The 17,698-nt window shown below is 43.7% G+C and overlaps 1 protein-coding gene across 1 annotated transcript in view; it reads left to right on the forward strand.

The window, feature by feature from the left end:
- The window catches only part of elmo1 (engulfment and cell motility 1 (ced-12 homolog, C. elegans)), a 172,940-nt gene that overhangs the window by 12,526 nt on the left and 142,716 nt on the right, over nucleotides 1–17,698 (forward strand). Inside the window, 1 exon segment of the mRNA XM_080734984.1 lies at nucleotides 7,902–8,048. Within this exon segment, the coding sequence (XP_080591110.1) occupies nucleotides 7,968–8,048 (81 nt within the window). The 5' untranslated portion in view covers nucleotides 7,902–7,967.

Raw genomic sequence — 17,698 nt, forward strand, 5'->3', positions numbered from 1 at the left:
GCCTTTATGCCCATATATGGAGATATGGAGATCCCTGTGATGCCAGGGGAACCAAATCCATTTTGTGCCCATATATTGAGTGTGTATATATATATATATATATATACACACACACACACTCAACACAAGCTCACAACAAGTATCGCTCCAACGCTTTGTGAGTTTTCAGATCATCAATGTTTCAGTGCACGACACCAGCGTGAAAATGTGTACTAAGTATAATCAAGCAGAACTCTAATCCCTAACCCTAACCGCAACCTCAATCTTTTTCTCATCGTAAATGTAGCTCTAATATACATTTTTCAACAATACTTGTTGGGAAGATTGGTCCTAGCAAGTATAGTAACGCACGCACGCACGCACGCACGCACGCACGCACGCACGCACGCACACACACACACACACACACACGGCGGAAGCCCCCCATCTCCCACGAAGGATCTTGAATCTGTCCTCATGCATTATAGAGGCAGATTAAATATGGAAACAGCGAGTTAGGATGATCCCAGCTATCTTAGACAACATTGGAGGACGTTCAATTATTGATGCCTTCGCCATGCTGTGTTTGTTTTTCTTTGAGGACATCTCTGCTATTACATTTCCACTAAAGCACTCGCACGTGATTGGGGTGGGGGGGGGGGGGGGGGGGCTCAAAGATTACACACTGCTTCTCAAACCTGTTCACGTCAAGGACCCCCAAATTGAGATGTTTGGATATCTAATTTTCATAGTTTTTGGCTATTGATTTTTTTTCTTAAAAAACCTTTCCCAAAAACATGTCTAGCTTCTTACGTGAAATACGTGTGGCCCTAATGCCGTCAGCCACAAACCTCTTATCTCCATATTCTAACCTTTTGTGTTCTTTTCGTAAATCAACGTCCCTACATACTGCAGCAGGGGTCTTCAACCTTTTCAGCCCAAGGACCCCTTAGTTGAGAGAGAGATGAAGCAGGGACCCCCACAACCTTTTCATAGATTCCATATTATGTAATAATAATCAATCTACAAAGTAACTAGTTACTCAAGTTTTCAAATAAATGTAGTGGAGTAAAAGGGTTGCCAGGGACAAATGGAGGGGACTCGTCGCCCAATGTTCCATTAGAAACAAGAGGCGCTACTGTAAGTCTAAGTAAGTAAGGAGTAAAAGTACAATATTTTGCACAGCAGACAAACATGCATTTTGTGTTCTGTAGGTTGTGCACTTTTGTTAAACCGCAAACTTGTGTCTTGCAGAGATTCAGTGTGAACAGTGGAAATGTGTTTCGGAGAGTGTGTGTGTGTGTGTGTGTGTATAAGGTGTGTGCGTGCGTGCGTGCGCGTGTCTTTAATATCACACTGCTATGGCTGCTCAGATCCTTTAAACCTCAGCCACCCGGTGTCATACAAATGTTCTTATCAGACACACACACACACACACACACACACACACACACACACACACACACACACACACACACACACACACGTGTGCACACACACACACACACACACACACACACACACACACACACACACACACACACACACACACACAGGTGCACACCTAAGCGAGAAGGAAATGGGGAGGCTTAGAGGAAGCTGTGCTCTGTGACCTGCTGAGGAAGACTCATTCTTACTGGACTCTGGAGAGTGTGTGTGCGTGTGCATGTGTGCGTGCGTGCGTGCGTGCGTGCGTGCCAGTGTGTAATGGTGTGTTATCTTTCACATTACTGCACCTAATGCAGTGAGAAATGACTGTGTTAATGTTTGCAGCAGCCTTGGACAACGAGCTGCCTGTTCTATTTGGCTGCTGTCTGGCAGAAACCTCTTATCTCTCCACACTGTAACTTTTTTGTGTTTTTATTCAACGCTTTCAGGCCAAGGACCCCTCAGTTGAGAGAGAGATGAAGCCGGGACCCCCACAACCTTTTCATAGATTCCATATAGTTTCATCGTTTGACAGCACAATCATCATCAGTGTATTTTGAATTCATGTCAATTTGTGTTTTCAGATACGTATTTAACCACTTGAAAAACTTGACCTTTCACTCTCTACTCTTTTCCCCCTCTACACCATATGTCTTTGCCGATCTACAAGCTCACAACGCCTTGCAGCACGAGGCGTTGTGAGCTTGTAGATCTGCTATTTTTGGCTAAAGTTCTCAGAATATGGATGCTAGGATTCAAGTTGTTAATATAAAAAAAGGAGAAAAAGGTTTCTATCACACAAAGATTTGGAGGACCCCCTTAGCAAATTAACAGCCCTGCTTGACCATACTAAATAATACACTATTTATTTCAGAAAACCAAGGTATTTTTAGAGTCTGCATATCGTATATTCATCGCAATTCACCCTTTTGTCAAGTCCCACCCCATGTCACTCTGTTACTAGGTGGGACAAAAAAGCCAGGGAAGATTGTTTTTATAATGGAAGTGAATGGGAAAAACATATTATTTTGTATTTAAACCAAAAGTAGTAATACCAAAAGAAAAACATCTACTCAATATTAATAAAAAAGGAACAAAAAAGTACAGTAGTTACATTGCAAAACAGGGGTTTTCCCCCTGAGAATACATGTTTTAATTAGTTTAATCCTCTGAAACAGGCAGAGGGCAGAGAGAGAGAGAGCAGTGCATCTTGGGTACCTCGCACTAACCAGGAAGTTGTGGAACTATAGGCTAACCCTCAACATAAAATGTATTTTAATTGTAACTCTGCCCATTTAAAATACTAGAAGCGGGCGGCCCAGCGTCTAGTCGGCGACCTGGCCAACTCGGAACAATGTAAATAGGGAATGAATGCCCCGCCCTTTAACTCATTCGTAGTTTACGGCCGTAAAGCCCATTAATTTCTCTATGTCTTTCACTGCCGGCTTCTCCTACCGGTTAACGTGGGCGCTCGTCCAGTTCCCATCGTGCGTGATCGGACACTGCTATGCATCGTGTGTTCGCGTATTCCATCAGCTTCTCAAATCCGTTGAAACTTTTTCAATTGATCAATAAGTTCTCCATCTGTAAGCCGCGGAGTTCAGACAGAAAGCTTACGGGCCAAAATAGAGGACGGACTTCCGCTTCCGGTTCAGGGACTCCAATGTTAAGTTGTCCGCTCAATAATGTGTCCGTGTAGAAACCGATCACGGAGCATTAGTTCCGGCCTATTTTAGTTCGGCTTCGATAAAAAAAATGTTTTTAATTAATTTTTATTACATTTACGGGTTCTACGGGCATGGCAGAGAAGGGGTACAAAGGGGTATTTTGAGGGCAGAGTTTGAGTTAATGCAAACCCCATTATACCTGTTTTCATAGGACCCGTTTTGACCATCTGTCTGCCTGTGTCCATTTATGCCCATATATGGAGATATCTGTATCTGTCTGTCTGTCTGTCGGCGTCCATTTTATGTCCATATATGGAGATCACTGCAGTTATAGTTCTGGGTCCATTTTATGCCCATATATGGAGATATCTGTCTATCTGCGTCCATTTTATGCCCATATATGGAGTATCTGTCTGTGCCTCCAACTGTGTTGCAGACACCGTGCCGGTTCCACCTTTAATGCAAACCTCATTATACCTGTTGTCATAGGACCCGTTTTGAACATCTGTTTGCCTGTGTCCATTTATGCCCATATATGGAGATATCTGTATCTGTCTGTCTGCGTCCATTTTATGCCCATATATGGAGATCTTTGACCATCTGTTTGCCTCTGTCCATTTATGTCCATATATGGAGATATCTGTATCTGTCTGTCTGCAATCCATTTTATGCCCATATATGGGGGCATTCATTTTATGCCCATATATGGAGAACGCGCGTGCCTGTGGGACGAACGGTTCTCGAGATACGCGGATTACATACATACATACACACTCACAGAGATTTTTTGTTGACTCATGTAAACAAACCTGATGTCAGACCTGAAGTATCCTTTTATACCCATATATGGAGATACAGAGATCTCCATATATGGGCATATTAGAAAGCCCATATATGGGCATATACGGATGACATCAGGGATATCCATATATGGGCATAAAAGGGACAAGGGCTTACAGTTAAGAGATCTCCATATATGGGCATATCAGAAAGCCCATATATGTTCATATACTGATGACATCAGGAATATCCATATATGGGCATAAAAGGTACAAGGACTTACTGTTAAGAGATCTCCATATATGGGCATAAAGGGACAAGGACTGTTACAGTAGATATAGAGATGTCCATATATGGGCATAAATGAACAAGGACTGACAAACACTGAGATCTCCATATAACCTATGGGAATATAAGGGACGAGGACTGTCAGCTTGTAGACCTATTTTCTAAATATTGTTGTACATTAAAAACTTGAAATGGGTCGTTCTGCATAGTACTTGGGATTTGTTGATGTAAATGTTCACATAGAGTGTAATAATTGGTAAAACAAACTTTTGGCCTATTTGTGGAGATAAGCGACCAACGGTCGCTTATCTCCCGATTAGGGAGTCTTACTGGTATGAAAACCTCCACCGGCCGTCCGTCGGTCACACGTGCGGTCGACCGCACGTCACACGTGCGGTCGACGTGTGATGAGGTCACGATGAGTCATCTATGCCCAAATATAGATTTCTAGGTCAGATGGCCCATAGAGTTTGTGATGTCAAACCTAGCAACCCAATATAAACAAACCTGATGTCAGACCTGAAGTATCCTTTTATACCCATATATGGAGATACAGAGATCTCCATATATGGGCATATTAGAAAGCCCATATATGGGCATATACGGATGACATCAGGGATATCCATATATGGGCATAAAAGGGACAAGGGCTTACAGTTAAGAGATCTCCATATATGGGCATATCAGAAAGCCCATATATGTTCATATACTGATGACATCAGGAATATCCATATATGGGCATAAAAGGGACAAGGACTTACAGTTAAGAGATCTCCATATATGGGCATAAAGGGACAAGGACTGTTACAGTAGATATAGAGATGTCCATATATGGGCATAAATGAACAAGGACTGACAAACACTGAGATCTCCATATAACCTATGGGAATATAAGGGACGAGGACTGTCAGCTTGTAGACCTATTTTCTAAATATTGTTGTACATTAAAAACTTGAAATGGGTCGTTCTGCATAGTACTTGGGATTTGTTGATGTAAATGTTCACATAGAGTGTAATAATTGGTCTATAATTTGGCCTATTTGTGGAGATAAGCGACCAACGGTCGCTTATCTCCCGATTAGGGAGTCTTACTGGTAGATAGATATGTACCCAATCGAATATCTTAGTTACATCGATATCGTTCATGTGAACTAGTTTGTTGAAGCTTATTTATTATACTTATTGAAATCGATATGACCGTGCAGCGCCGTACGTACGGTGAAAGAACAAAAGGACTTTGTCCCACTGCAGCATTCCTCCCCCGGTAGCAAAAGTGAATGATTTTTCTGGTTGGCCAGTCAGGGACCAATCAGAAGGCTGACAAAGGGTTAATTGAGGCGAAACTTAGAAATAATGGTGATATTGATTTCCCAGTCCTATCTCCCAGCCCTAGTCTTTATCTGGTGAGGCTCAATGTTTGTTATCTATGTGATATCCATGGTCTTTATCTACTTTATGTGAGTGTGTGGATGGTCTCTATCTATGTGAGGAAGTGTTGTTTGGTGGAAAATGACCCAGTGAAATAATTATTTCTTTACTTGGTGGTTTTCAAACCTTTTCATATCAAGGCCCATTTTGTATTCAGCATTTGAGCCACAAACCACAGCCTCTCGGACCCAAGACGCAAGAATATTTTGTTGTCATTGGAAACGATTGCGTCCACATTTCCATGCTGTATTGATGTTGGTACCATAGGAGAGATAACAGGCAAACGTTGATCAAAATAACAATTCTTCTACAATAAGTAACGCAGGTCTCTAACAATAATTTAAGTTAAATATCTATAAGGGTTCATTTGGTTACCAACTCTCCATCATTTAGCTGGGGACCACCCGGAACCCCCTCAAGGACCTCTAGTGGTCCTCAGACCACTGGTTGAAAACCACTGCTTGAGTACAGTAGCATTGCTGCTGCACACATTTCACCAAAATGTATGTTGATTTCAGGTGCACAGTAGCCCATGCTAAAAATCTGATGCAATGTGCTGTGCCTCGAGCATCCCCCCTACAAACACACACACACGCACGCACGCACGCACACACGCACACACGCACACACGCGCACACACACACTCCAAACACCTCCACAGCACACTTCACATACAATGTTCTTCTTTAATTAGAACAGGTTAACGCTTCAACAAAAAGCAGCTAAGGTGTGACTAATGCTGAGTTGTCTCTCTCTCTCTCTCTCTCTCTCTCTCTCTCTCTCTCCCCCCCCCCCCCCCCCCCTCTCTCTCTCTCTCTCTCTCTCTGATGAGCCAGTGATGAGCCTCTCTAAATTAAAAAAATAATGTTGGAAATGAATCATTAACATTACATGGGTGCTACACGGCGGAACAGCCTGGATGTACCGACGCCAAAATGACAACCATTTCAGGCATTTTAAGCAGTGTATCCAGAGTAGACAAAACAAAGCTTGGCTGTTGGAAAAGCTGCCTTTTTTGTAAAAGGTCAAAACTAGTCTAGCGCCGCACGAAACCAAATGTCTAGCACTGCATGAGAAGACTGATTGCGGGAGTGTAATCCACAGACCGCTTACAGTGTACTTAACCCATTTAGAACGGGTACACATTTTGTGTATCATTATTTTATGCTTCAACTATTGAAAAATAGCAGATATACAAGCTCACTGCGAGCTTGTAGATCTGCTATTTTTGAAAAATCGCAAAAATTAGAATTTTGACCCGATTCTATAAGTGTCTTTTGAATCCTTCTAAGGTTTTTTGAAAAACCTATGTTTCTATACAGTATGTCAGCAATCTGGCCAGCCATCGTCAAAGAAAAGGTCCTTTTCACTTAACTGCATGGAGCTCAGTTAGTCTGTTCTTGAGAGACTACTGTCAGTGGTTCTCAAACCTTTTCATGTGAAGGACCCCCAAAATGATATTTATTTGGCCACGGACCCCCATCTCAAAGTATTTAGTTCCAGGGACCACCCAGAAGCAAAATTTTAGTTACAAACGTTCGCTTTGAAAATACATATATTCAAAGACTTGCACACATTTTCACGACTTTTTCAAAAATAGCAGATCTACAAGCTCGCAGCGCGGCACTCGGTGCCGCGCTGTGAGCTTGTATATCTGCTATTTTTCACAGGTTAAAGCATTCAATAATTTCTAGGCCTAAATGGGTTAAGACCTGCTAACCTTGTGTGTTGTTAACTTTTTAGGTTTTATTTTGTCGTTGTCGGGTAGAAACTTCCTATCTCCAAGTTTCAGATGTTTTTTTTCTCTCGAAAATAAAGCCCTGCTTCATCATACAAGAGCTATTTTCACTACAAAAGTAGTGAAAATAGCAGATCTACAAGCACACAATGTTTGCATGTAGGTCGGCTATTTTCACTGTTTTAAATCATTTTTAAAATAACAAAATAAGGAAGGTTTTGGACCCAACAACGACGATTTGCATTTCAAATAAACTACCGTTGGTGCCTATTGAGCTTGGCACATTTCCTGGGGCAAGTTGCCCAGATCACTCATGTCACTACTACTACTGTGATTTTCCACTGTCCGCTACTAAGGGTTGCGATTTTTCTGCCTTGTTACTGTCTTATATTCCAAATGGTCAATGGATAAGTAGCCATACTTTCTGTTAATGATTATGCTATGTGTATGCCAACTTTTTCCTAAACGTGTGTGAAGACAGTAGACTGCGTGAACTGAGTGAGATGAAAAAAAAACTGGATGAAATCTGCCGTTCTCTCGATCTCCCAACGTTAAACTAAACTAATCTCTCTCTCTCCTCCGTTTCCCTGCAGGTGTGAATGGTCTCTTCACCGACGGCAGTGAGAGTGGCGTAGAAGCTCCACTCCCATCGCGCCATCATGCCTCAGCTGATGGCAGACATCGTCAAGGTGGCCATCGAGTGGCCCGGGGCCTTCCCCAAGCTCATGGACTTAGACCAGGTGTGTGTGTGTGTGGCCCGGGGCCTTCCCCAAGCTCATGGACTTAGACCAGGTGTGTGTGTGTGTGTGTGTGTCACCGTTCATTTCCTTAGACTGAAACTAGCTGTCGCTTCACAGCTAGAAGGTCCTTGCCTGGTTACAAAAAACAGACCGCACAAAACCACCCCTTGGCGGTAGTGGTCGAAGTGTGTGATAGAGGCTGGTCCTGCTGTAGGTTCGATTCCCGCTGTGGGCGCTGGGGTGTGTTTTCTCCTTTGTGTCATCAGTGCCCATACCCTTGGCGGGGTTGGAAAAAGGGCCTTTCTGTGTGGAGTTTGCATGCTCTCCCTGTGTCTCCTAGGTACTTGGTATGTACCCTCAAAGAAAAGGCTTTTTCAGCATGCAACCAAAATAAGTTAAAATCAGGCATTACCGCACCAATAGGGCACCGTCAAAATCAACTGACTAGATTTTTATCGTTTAAAATCGTATATTTAGTTGACTAAAACTAGACCACTAAAACTTTTCAGATGATTAAAATATGACTAAAACTAAATTACATTTTATTCAGAAGACTATCAAAATGTGCTGTAAAAATGAACACTGCATCCGAGCTATTAATCCTCCGTGGGGAAGCGATGCACTTTGAGAAGCGCTGATCATTTGGTTGGTCTAACAGACTCTCTGTTGCGCCGGTGTCCTGCTCTGGGACAGGGATTAGGACGTGACACTGAGCGACATCAGAGAAGACGACCGTCCCCAAACGGTCGTCTGTCAGCGAAGCCGTCGGATCGTCTATGGCGACCTGCTGTTCAGCCATCTGTAGCGAAACGCTGACCTTTACGGGTCCGTTTGGTTCCGTTTTGCACACTCCTCAGAGTTACAGACAGAGTTTTAAAAACCCCCTCAAAGAACTCAGAGGGTCCCTGAATGTGACTCCATTGTCGCATTCGGATATAAATCTTGTATGTCCCAAACTGTTCAATCTCGGTAAATGGAACAAAGATCCCATGCGCCAATGGATCCAATATAGTTATTATTTATTCACAAACTCTTGTTAAAACCCACAGACACATCCGCATGTCATGTCACTATAGGCAACAGAAGCTGATCTACAAGCTCACAATGTGTCGCTTAGCGACGCATTGTGAGCTTGTAGATCGGCTATTTTCAAATGGCCAAAAAAGTATATAGAGCTGAAGTTGTTAATTTCTGTTTTGTAATAATAGTCAAAATTTAAATAAATTTAAGTAACTAGTAGCTAAAGTTTTCAAATAATTGTAGTGGAGTAAAAATACAATATTTGCCTCTGAGATGTAGTGGGGTAAAAGTAAAAGTATTGACAATTGGAAATGCAAAGTATTGTACAAATATCAAAAATATTTTACAGTACAGTACTAAAGTAAATGTACGTAGTTACTTTCCACCACTGTGTGTGTATGTGATGCTCACAGTGCAGCTCCTCCCGTCATGGATCTAGTTTGTTAAAGCGCGTCATTGACCCTGAGGGGAGTCATGGTACCAGCCACGAGTCACCGTGGCAACCGCATCCAGGAATGATTGCCTTGCCCGTCGAGAGGATGCTGAGTCCCTGAGCCAAACGTTGAGACGTGCACACTTTCTTTTCAGCGTGCACGCTTTCTTTTCAGCGTGCACGCACTTTCTTTTCAGCGTGCGTGCATGCTTTCTTTTCAGCGTGCACGCCTTTCTTTCAACTTGCACACCTTTTTCTTTCCAACGCGCACGCCTTCTTTCAACGTGCACGGCGCGTGCATGCAACCTGCACTCACTGGTAACTGGTGTTGTGATGTCTGCATTCTGAGCCCCCCCCCCCCCCCCCCTCTCTCTCTCTCTCTCTCTCTCTTTCTCTCTCTCTCCGTCTCCATTTCAAGTTTGTCCTTTAGTTTCCCTTTCAACTCCATCCGCCGTTTCTCTGTATTCGATTTACACTCTCTTTTCAATGTCTCTCTCTCTCTCTCTCTCTCTCTCTCTCTCTCTCTCTCTCTCTCTCTCTTTCTCTCCCCCCCCCACACACACACACACACACAGGTCTCATCAGTGTGTCAGATGGGTTGTGTTATTAGCACTTGGCAGATGTTGCTTCTACAGCATCTTCAGCTTGAACGCGCTCTAATAAACATGATGGCTGACAGTTGTCACGCACACACGCACGCACGCACGCACGCACGCACGCACACACACACACACACACACACACACACACACACACACACACACACACACACACACACACACACACACGTGCACGCACACACACAAGTTTGTATTACTAGGCTTGTGAGGACATCAGCATTTTAGGAAGGTTATTTTATGAATGCAATTTTTTCTACGTTCTACGGAGCGATTTTAAACTCCCGTGCGGTGCACGGCGCGGTGCGTCGCGGAGGCGGCCGCTGTTTGTCGGCGGCGGCATGGAGTTTGAAACGTTGACGAGGAAACATGGTTTCAAGGTCTCACCTTTGTTTCCTTGCTCTGTGGAGGAATGCAGCGTAGCCGTTGCAAAGGTGGTCGGAGCAGCAAGTGTAAAATCCGCTGCCCGGATGAATGGTGGTGTGGTGATTTTTGTTGATGAGGTGGAGAAAGCAAACACAGTCGTTGTAAACGGCGTGGTGATAAAAGACACCTTCGTGTCTGTAACGCCTCTCGCTACACCTGCGACTAAAGTTTTACTGTCAAACATCCCGCCGTTCATAAGCGACCAGCTTATTGTTAAAGAGCTGGCCAGGTTTGGTAAAGTTGTGTCACCAGTAAAAAGGTTGGCTTCAGGGTGTAAATCACCCGAACTGAAGCATGTGGTGTCACACAGGAGAATGCTGTTCATGATTTTGAACGACAGGACACGAGAAATGAACATCACATTTAAGTTAACTGTAGATGGTTTTGACTACACCCTTTATGCCACTACAGATAAAATGAAATGTTTTGGCTGTGGAGAGGAAAGTCATTTGATTAGATCGTGCCCACAGCGGCCGCCCACTGCGGCCAGTGCAGGTGCGAGGGGGAAGAGGGGTGCTCCATGGGGGCGCCCTGCTACTGCAGGAGATGGTGAGGTTGTTGGACAGGGGGGTGAAGCTGAAGGGGGGAACGGTGATAATGGGCTGCAAGAGAAAGTTGGAGGAGAGGAGGTGGAGGGTGGTGGACCTGAAGCTGATCAGCCTACTGCTGATAAGGAAAATGTTTTGTTGAGCGCTAAAGAGGACAGTGGTCCCAGTACCAGCCAAGTGGAGGAGGGAGGGAGTGTTGAAAGTGGTGGGGCTGGAGTAGAGGGACAGCTAGCACTTGCTGATGTTGATATGGGAGGGGAGGAGGAGAATTTAAAGGTGGGGAGACAGAAAAGAAAGGCAAACTGTTCAGATGGGTCACAAGCCAATGATTCTGAATCAGAGTGTTGGGAAAATGATGATGAAGGGTGTTATGAGCTGTCGGAAATGAAGCAATTTCTACAGAAAACTAAAAATGAAAGGTTTTTGAAAATTGAAAAACATTTCCCTGGTAAACAGAAGTTTGTGAAATCAGCTAAATTAAATATGAAGAAAAAAGGAAAATTTGCTCTCACTGAGCAGGAGATTAGCAGATTGAAAAAAATGATTACAAAAGTTAGGCAAGAGTTGAACAATGACACTGAGAAACAGACAGCTTCCTAATTTTTTAGTCATGTACAAGGTTTGTTTGGTGCTTGTTTGGGGTTCCCTCTCTGTACCGAGCCCTCCTTTTCGCCTTGCTTTGCTTTTAATGGACATGAAGATTTTCTATTGGGTCTGTTGGACTGGACAATGCTGGAGAACGCTGCATGCCCATAGACTTCTGGTGTATGGAATAACCGCTGGTTGGTGGGGCCAGGATGGGCCTGTAATGCAGTCCAACCAGAAGCCACTCACAGACTATGTGCCAAGGGTTACTGGAGTGCATACTGTAAGGAGACCACTGGACGAGTCAGCAGCTGATCTGTCGGGGGCGCTGAGATCAGTTTGCTGTGAAGATTGGTGTACCTTCTGTTGGGTCTGTTGGACTGGACAATGCTTGAGAACGCTGCATGCCCATAGACTACTGGTGTATGGAATAACCGCTGGTTGGTGGGGCCAGGATGGGCCTGTAATGCAGTCCAACCAGAAGCCACTCACAGACTATGTGCCAAGGGTTACTGGAGTGTATGTTGTAAGGAGACCACTGGACGATGAGTCAGCAGCTGATCTGTCGGGGGCGCTGAGATCAGTTTGCTGTGAGGATTGGTGTTTGAGACATGGCATGAAAGACTGTCTATGGAGGGCATGTGGCTTGGAAGGAGCTCGAGCGAGCTGGAGCTGCAAACTGACCCAAATGGCTAGTCCAAACGCCAAGTGGATAGCCAAGTGGCAGTGTCAAAGCATTGACATTGAAAATGACTTGTTCTGTGGACGAAAAACTGCTGCACGAGTGTTGTGTCCGCGAGGGCGGGCTGGGTGTGGAGGAGGACTCGGTGCAGAGAGGGAGCTTAGAGGTGACAGCATCAAACAATTGGATTAACGTTTTGCATTAATTGATTCTTTGTGTTAATGTACATAGGCTAGAACATGGGAGGATATAATGTGTGAAATAATTTAAAGGAAATTGTCTTTTTGTTTTTTTTGCTCAAGAAAAAGTGCCTGGAGCCTTTTTTTTTATTGTCATCGCTGTGCTGATGTGAGAATAATATGAACAGTATTTGGACAATATTGTTTAAATAAAAGGGATTTTTAAAAGTCAAAAAAGTCTCTCTCTCTCTCTCTCTCTCTCTCTCTCTCTCTCTCTCTCTCTCTCCTCATCATGCAGTCTTTACCTTTCCCTCCTCTTCCTCCCCGGTTCATTCAGCCCCTCCCTCTTCCTTCATGCATCATGTCTGCTGGAACTGTAATGGAACTCATCCTTCTGTCTGGCTCTCCTCCTCCTCCTCTTCTCTTCTCCTTCCCTCTTTCTCCTCCTCCTTCTCTCCCCTCTCTCTCTCTCTCTCTCTCTCTATGCTACGGGCCCTCCAGCAGTATATCTGACTCATGTACTGAGATCTGAGCTGTCAGGAGACCCAGAAACAACATTTTGTGTGTGTGTGTGTGTGTGTGTGTGTGTGTGTGTGTGTGTGTGTGTGTGTGTGTGTGTGTGTGTGTGTGTGTGTGTGTGTGTGTGTGTGTGTGTGTGTGTGTGTGTGTGTGTGTGTGTGTGTGTGTGTGTGTGTGTGTGTGTGTGTGTGTGTGGATGCACGCGCAATATGTCTGCGTTTGTGTTGCTTGGGTCCACATGTGGGTATAATAACTATGCATCAAATCGTGCCTTTTCATTGTGTGTGTGTGCCTGCGTGTGTGTTTGAGAGAGAGTGAGCTAAACGCGTTCCTATAAACCCAACGGGCCGTGTCTCAATCTAAGATACATCACAATGCTAACACCCCCCCCCCACACACACACACACACACACACACACACCCCACAAGGTACTTTAAGGTCCAGCATTCAACTGTAGAGTGGCTGTGAGGACTGCTGGTACAAGTACATACACAAACAATAGTGAAGAGCTAGTACAAATACATACATTAGTAAAGAGGTACTCGCATTGTTTACTGTTACCATTAAAAGTGCCTGTATTCAGAATTAAAAAAAAAAGAAAACTTCAGAGTTGGAGGGAAAATATGCATAAAATAACTATAATTTGAGTTTAAATGTGACACTAGAGGGTGGCAATTGCCATCCCCCAGAGAGATCCCAAATGACACCCCAATGATCACTATACTGATTTTGGTGACCTATTATTATTGCCCCTGGTAATTTGCCTTGCATGCGTAATGAGCCATAATCATATAGCAATAACGGTATAATAGCCACCATACCAGATAATTGCGACCATCGGTCAGAACCGTCACAGCTTGTCCGTATACGTCAGTCCGTCAGAACGGACGGGTACCGCCTGACAACCACACTAACAGAATCCGTTTTATGCCCATATATGGAGTTCCCTGATGTCATCAATATTAAGCCCATATCTAACAGGACTTCATATGGGAATGGCCATATATGGAGGCCACATACCACACTAACAGAATCCATATATGGCCAAGACAGATGGCTGTGTGGCTGGTTTTACAGACATCTTCATGTATGGGCATAAAAGGGATTGTATGTATGATGTCAGATGTCATAGACGTCATATACCTTCACATAACGAATAACTGAGTAAGCATGTTTGGGCTCTCACAGCATATGTCCATATATGGGTACCAGGGGTCTAATTGGTCCGATCACTGGGCAGATGGCCAAGACATGGCGCGACCTTGCTTGTCGCCCTGAGGCGTCTTACTAGTAATAATATTTAAACGTAATGTCTTTGCCCCTTGGTGGCTCAACCAGTTTAAGTACCCCCTCCCCTTTAGTCTCTCTACACTGTACAAATAAGCTGCAAGTATGGAATAATAAGACAATATTTTCATGAACCACATGTGATCATAACTGCAGCTGAAGCCGCGGCGAGTTCTATTTGAACAGCTTGAAACAGAACTGCTCGAAATTAACCACTTGAACCTTTTCTGGGGTAAATATCTCACAGAAAATAGCCGATCTACAAGCTCACAACGTGTCGCTTTGCTGGTTCTAACTATGGTTTTGGATATATTTTGGGTTAAGACAGGTTAATAACAGGCACACTTGAAATGTTGAAGTTTTTACTGTAGCATTGCATTTGCTTCTGGCTGAGTCATCCGCCAATATAAAAATAACCTTGAAATAAAAACAACAGTATAGTCTGTGTGCTGTGACTGCAGAATAAATATACTGTTGTTTATGAAGAATCGCAAGTTCTCAGGCGTGTTTGTTTGTTTGTTAGTGTTTTTCTTTTGGTTTTTTTGGTAGGAGAGGGAACAGATCAGGCCACGGCAGGGCCTGTGTGTGTGTGTGTGTGTGTGTGTGTGTGTGTGTGTGTGTGTGTGTGTGTGTGTGTGTGTGTGTGTGTGTGTGTGTGTGTGTGTGTGTGTGTGTTTGTGTACTATTAAATAAAAAATAAAAAAAACATGGCCACTTCACGTATTAGGAGGGTAGTATGAGTCACCAGAAAAAAAGACGAATGAACGAATATATCATGGTTAAAATGGAGTGTGAAGTTACAAAGGGTTTGTATAGAAATGGGCCCTGGATGGGGAGTGTACTGATAAAATGAATGTCAAATATCTAAATATTGAATCAAGCAAATTAAAAGGGTGTTCACAAAAGCCTGATTAGATGATTACATGACCAAAAGTTTTTTTGAAGGTGGAATATCCCTTTAAAGGTGTGATGTCACGCACCAAAGTTTAACATTATGCTACAGTAGGTCACGTGATCTTTCTCCAAACAGTCTGAAAAGGGGTCGGACCATATCAGCCTCTGCACAGCGTAGTTAGTAGTGAATGTATACTTCATACGTCGTACGGTGCCGTGCACAGAAAATAGACGATTTATTGTTTGAAGCACGGTTATTTTCTGTCACTACACGGACACACACACACACACACACACACACACACACACACACACACACACACACACACACACACACACATACTGTACACACAACATACAGACACACACACGTTAGTGCTGGGAGGAGAGGAGGAGAAGTGCTGATTGCTGAACAAAAGCTCCGCAGGCGCTCCGGTTGCTTAGACCGATCAGACAGAAGGACACGGCGCAAAAAAATTCCATAACATGGGTAGAGAAAGCGAGATCCTGGATACTAATCGTCGACAGCTTAAAAAAACGTACATTTTTAGCGATAAATATGCCATGAAGTTGCAGAATCTTTATCATTCTTACAGCTGCAACTGCTAGTTTCAAATTTTGTTTTAACAATTCGCATTCTCACTGCAGTCAGCTCTCCCTCCGGGCGACAGACAGTAGCTACTGTAGACCGCGACCGTGACGTCATCAACGATATTAGCCAAACAACTAGCCTGATTTACCTTGTTTTTGCGTGACATTCCAAATTTAAAGGAGCTATAGTCAACTTTTTCATTGTAGGGCCGACACTTTGTTTACATCCTAGTCTATAGACTAGAATGTAAACAAAGTGTCGGTCTGACAATGGCCAAAATGATTATTTTATCATTATTTTACACTTTTTGTGGTCATTTTTGAATAGAAACACATGTATGAAGCTTATTTTTTTATAAAATATTTTCGAAACATTATTTTTATTTTAGCATCCGTTTTTCAAGAAAAAGTTGACTATAGCTCCTTTAACACTTTGCCGTCCGAAATAGAATGGTTGTTGGTAGATTAGCCGTGAAATTTCTATTATTATATTATGATCTGAACCGCATTCATTTTACCAGACATCCAGCGCTATATCACGTGGTCTTCATCCCCCATTACCATACCGCGATCCCCCGTTGTATACTCACCCCAGTTCCCAGTGAAAACTCAATCTGCATTGGCTTAGAGTGGGAGATTCGGCTGACGCATCATGTCCCTGTGCGTTTCGCGTGCGCGATCCGTTCACGTAAATGTCCCCTCAAATAATCCACGTGTGACTCAAGAGTAGAACTGAAAAGTTTCGCTAGCATAGCCCCCAGCACGGCTGCAGTAGAAGCACTCGTGTACAGACAGTAACCGAATGGGGAAAGGGCCATGACATCACTTCTGCTTCATGTCAGACCAGCCATGAGCTATCGATGCACGAGTGGTGACTAGGGAAGGTTAGACGATCGCCGATTTTCGGATGAAAATCATTTATTTCTGTAAATACGGGAAAGTACGGGAAAAGACGAGTGGCTGAGACCCCCCCCCCCTAGGAAGTCCGATATAGTACGGTTTTAATATTAAGGGGCTCCCCGTGGCTTGGAAAGGGTTAAGTAAGTATTTGAGTAAATCTTGTCTGTTGGGTGGAAACCTCATACGTCCAAAACTGCTAACTTTCTCACAATTCAAATCCAAAAGCATCAAAAGCAGCAGAACTACAAGCTCGAAACGCGTCGATCTTGCGGATCTGCTACTTTTGATGCTTTTGTGTGACGCTATAGTATGATCAAGTTGAAGTCGGGGCATTCATTTATGGAAAAAAAATAAAAAATAAAAAATAACACGAAAATTAGAATATCGTCGTTGTCGGGTGGAAACCTTGTATGTCCAAAACTCTTCGTTTTGCATTTGTCATTTTAAAAATGATTTAAACTAGTGAAAACAGCCGATCTACAAGCACACAACGCCTCGTGTGTGCTTGTAGATCTGCTGTTTTCACTACTTTTGTGCGACAGCCTTGTATGATTAAGCAGGGCTTACTTCGCGGAGGGAAAAAAAAGTACACATTTGAAACTTGGAGAAACAAGGTTTCTGCCCGACAGTGACGATATGGAGATAAGAGGTTTCTGCCCGACAGCAATGCAATTCCACCACTGATTGAGAGATGAGGGGGAGAAGGAGAGAGAGGGAGAGAGAACAGGGGGATGGGAGGTGATAGAGGAGGAGGAGGAGAGAGCACAGATGGGTGAGGATGATGAAAGGGTTTGAAAGAGGGATGGTGTGGGTGGAGGGATGGAGAGCAGGCTGATAGAGGCAAGTGGAGGACAAGAGGAGGGACTGGGAGAGATGGAGTTTGGAGGATGCACTGCACTGTACCAGGCATGTGCACACATAGACATCAAAGGGGGCTTGAGCCCCTGCCCTTTTACCAGTCTGTAAAA

The sequence above is a fragment of the Nannobrachium achirus genome (genome assembly GCF_963921795.1).
Source record: "Nannobrachium achirus genome assembly, chromosome: 10".
Classification (NCBI taxonomy): Eukaryota; Metazoa; Chordata; class Actinopteri; order Myctophiformes; family Myctophidae; genus Nannobrachium; species Nannobrachium achirus.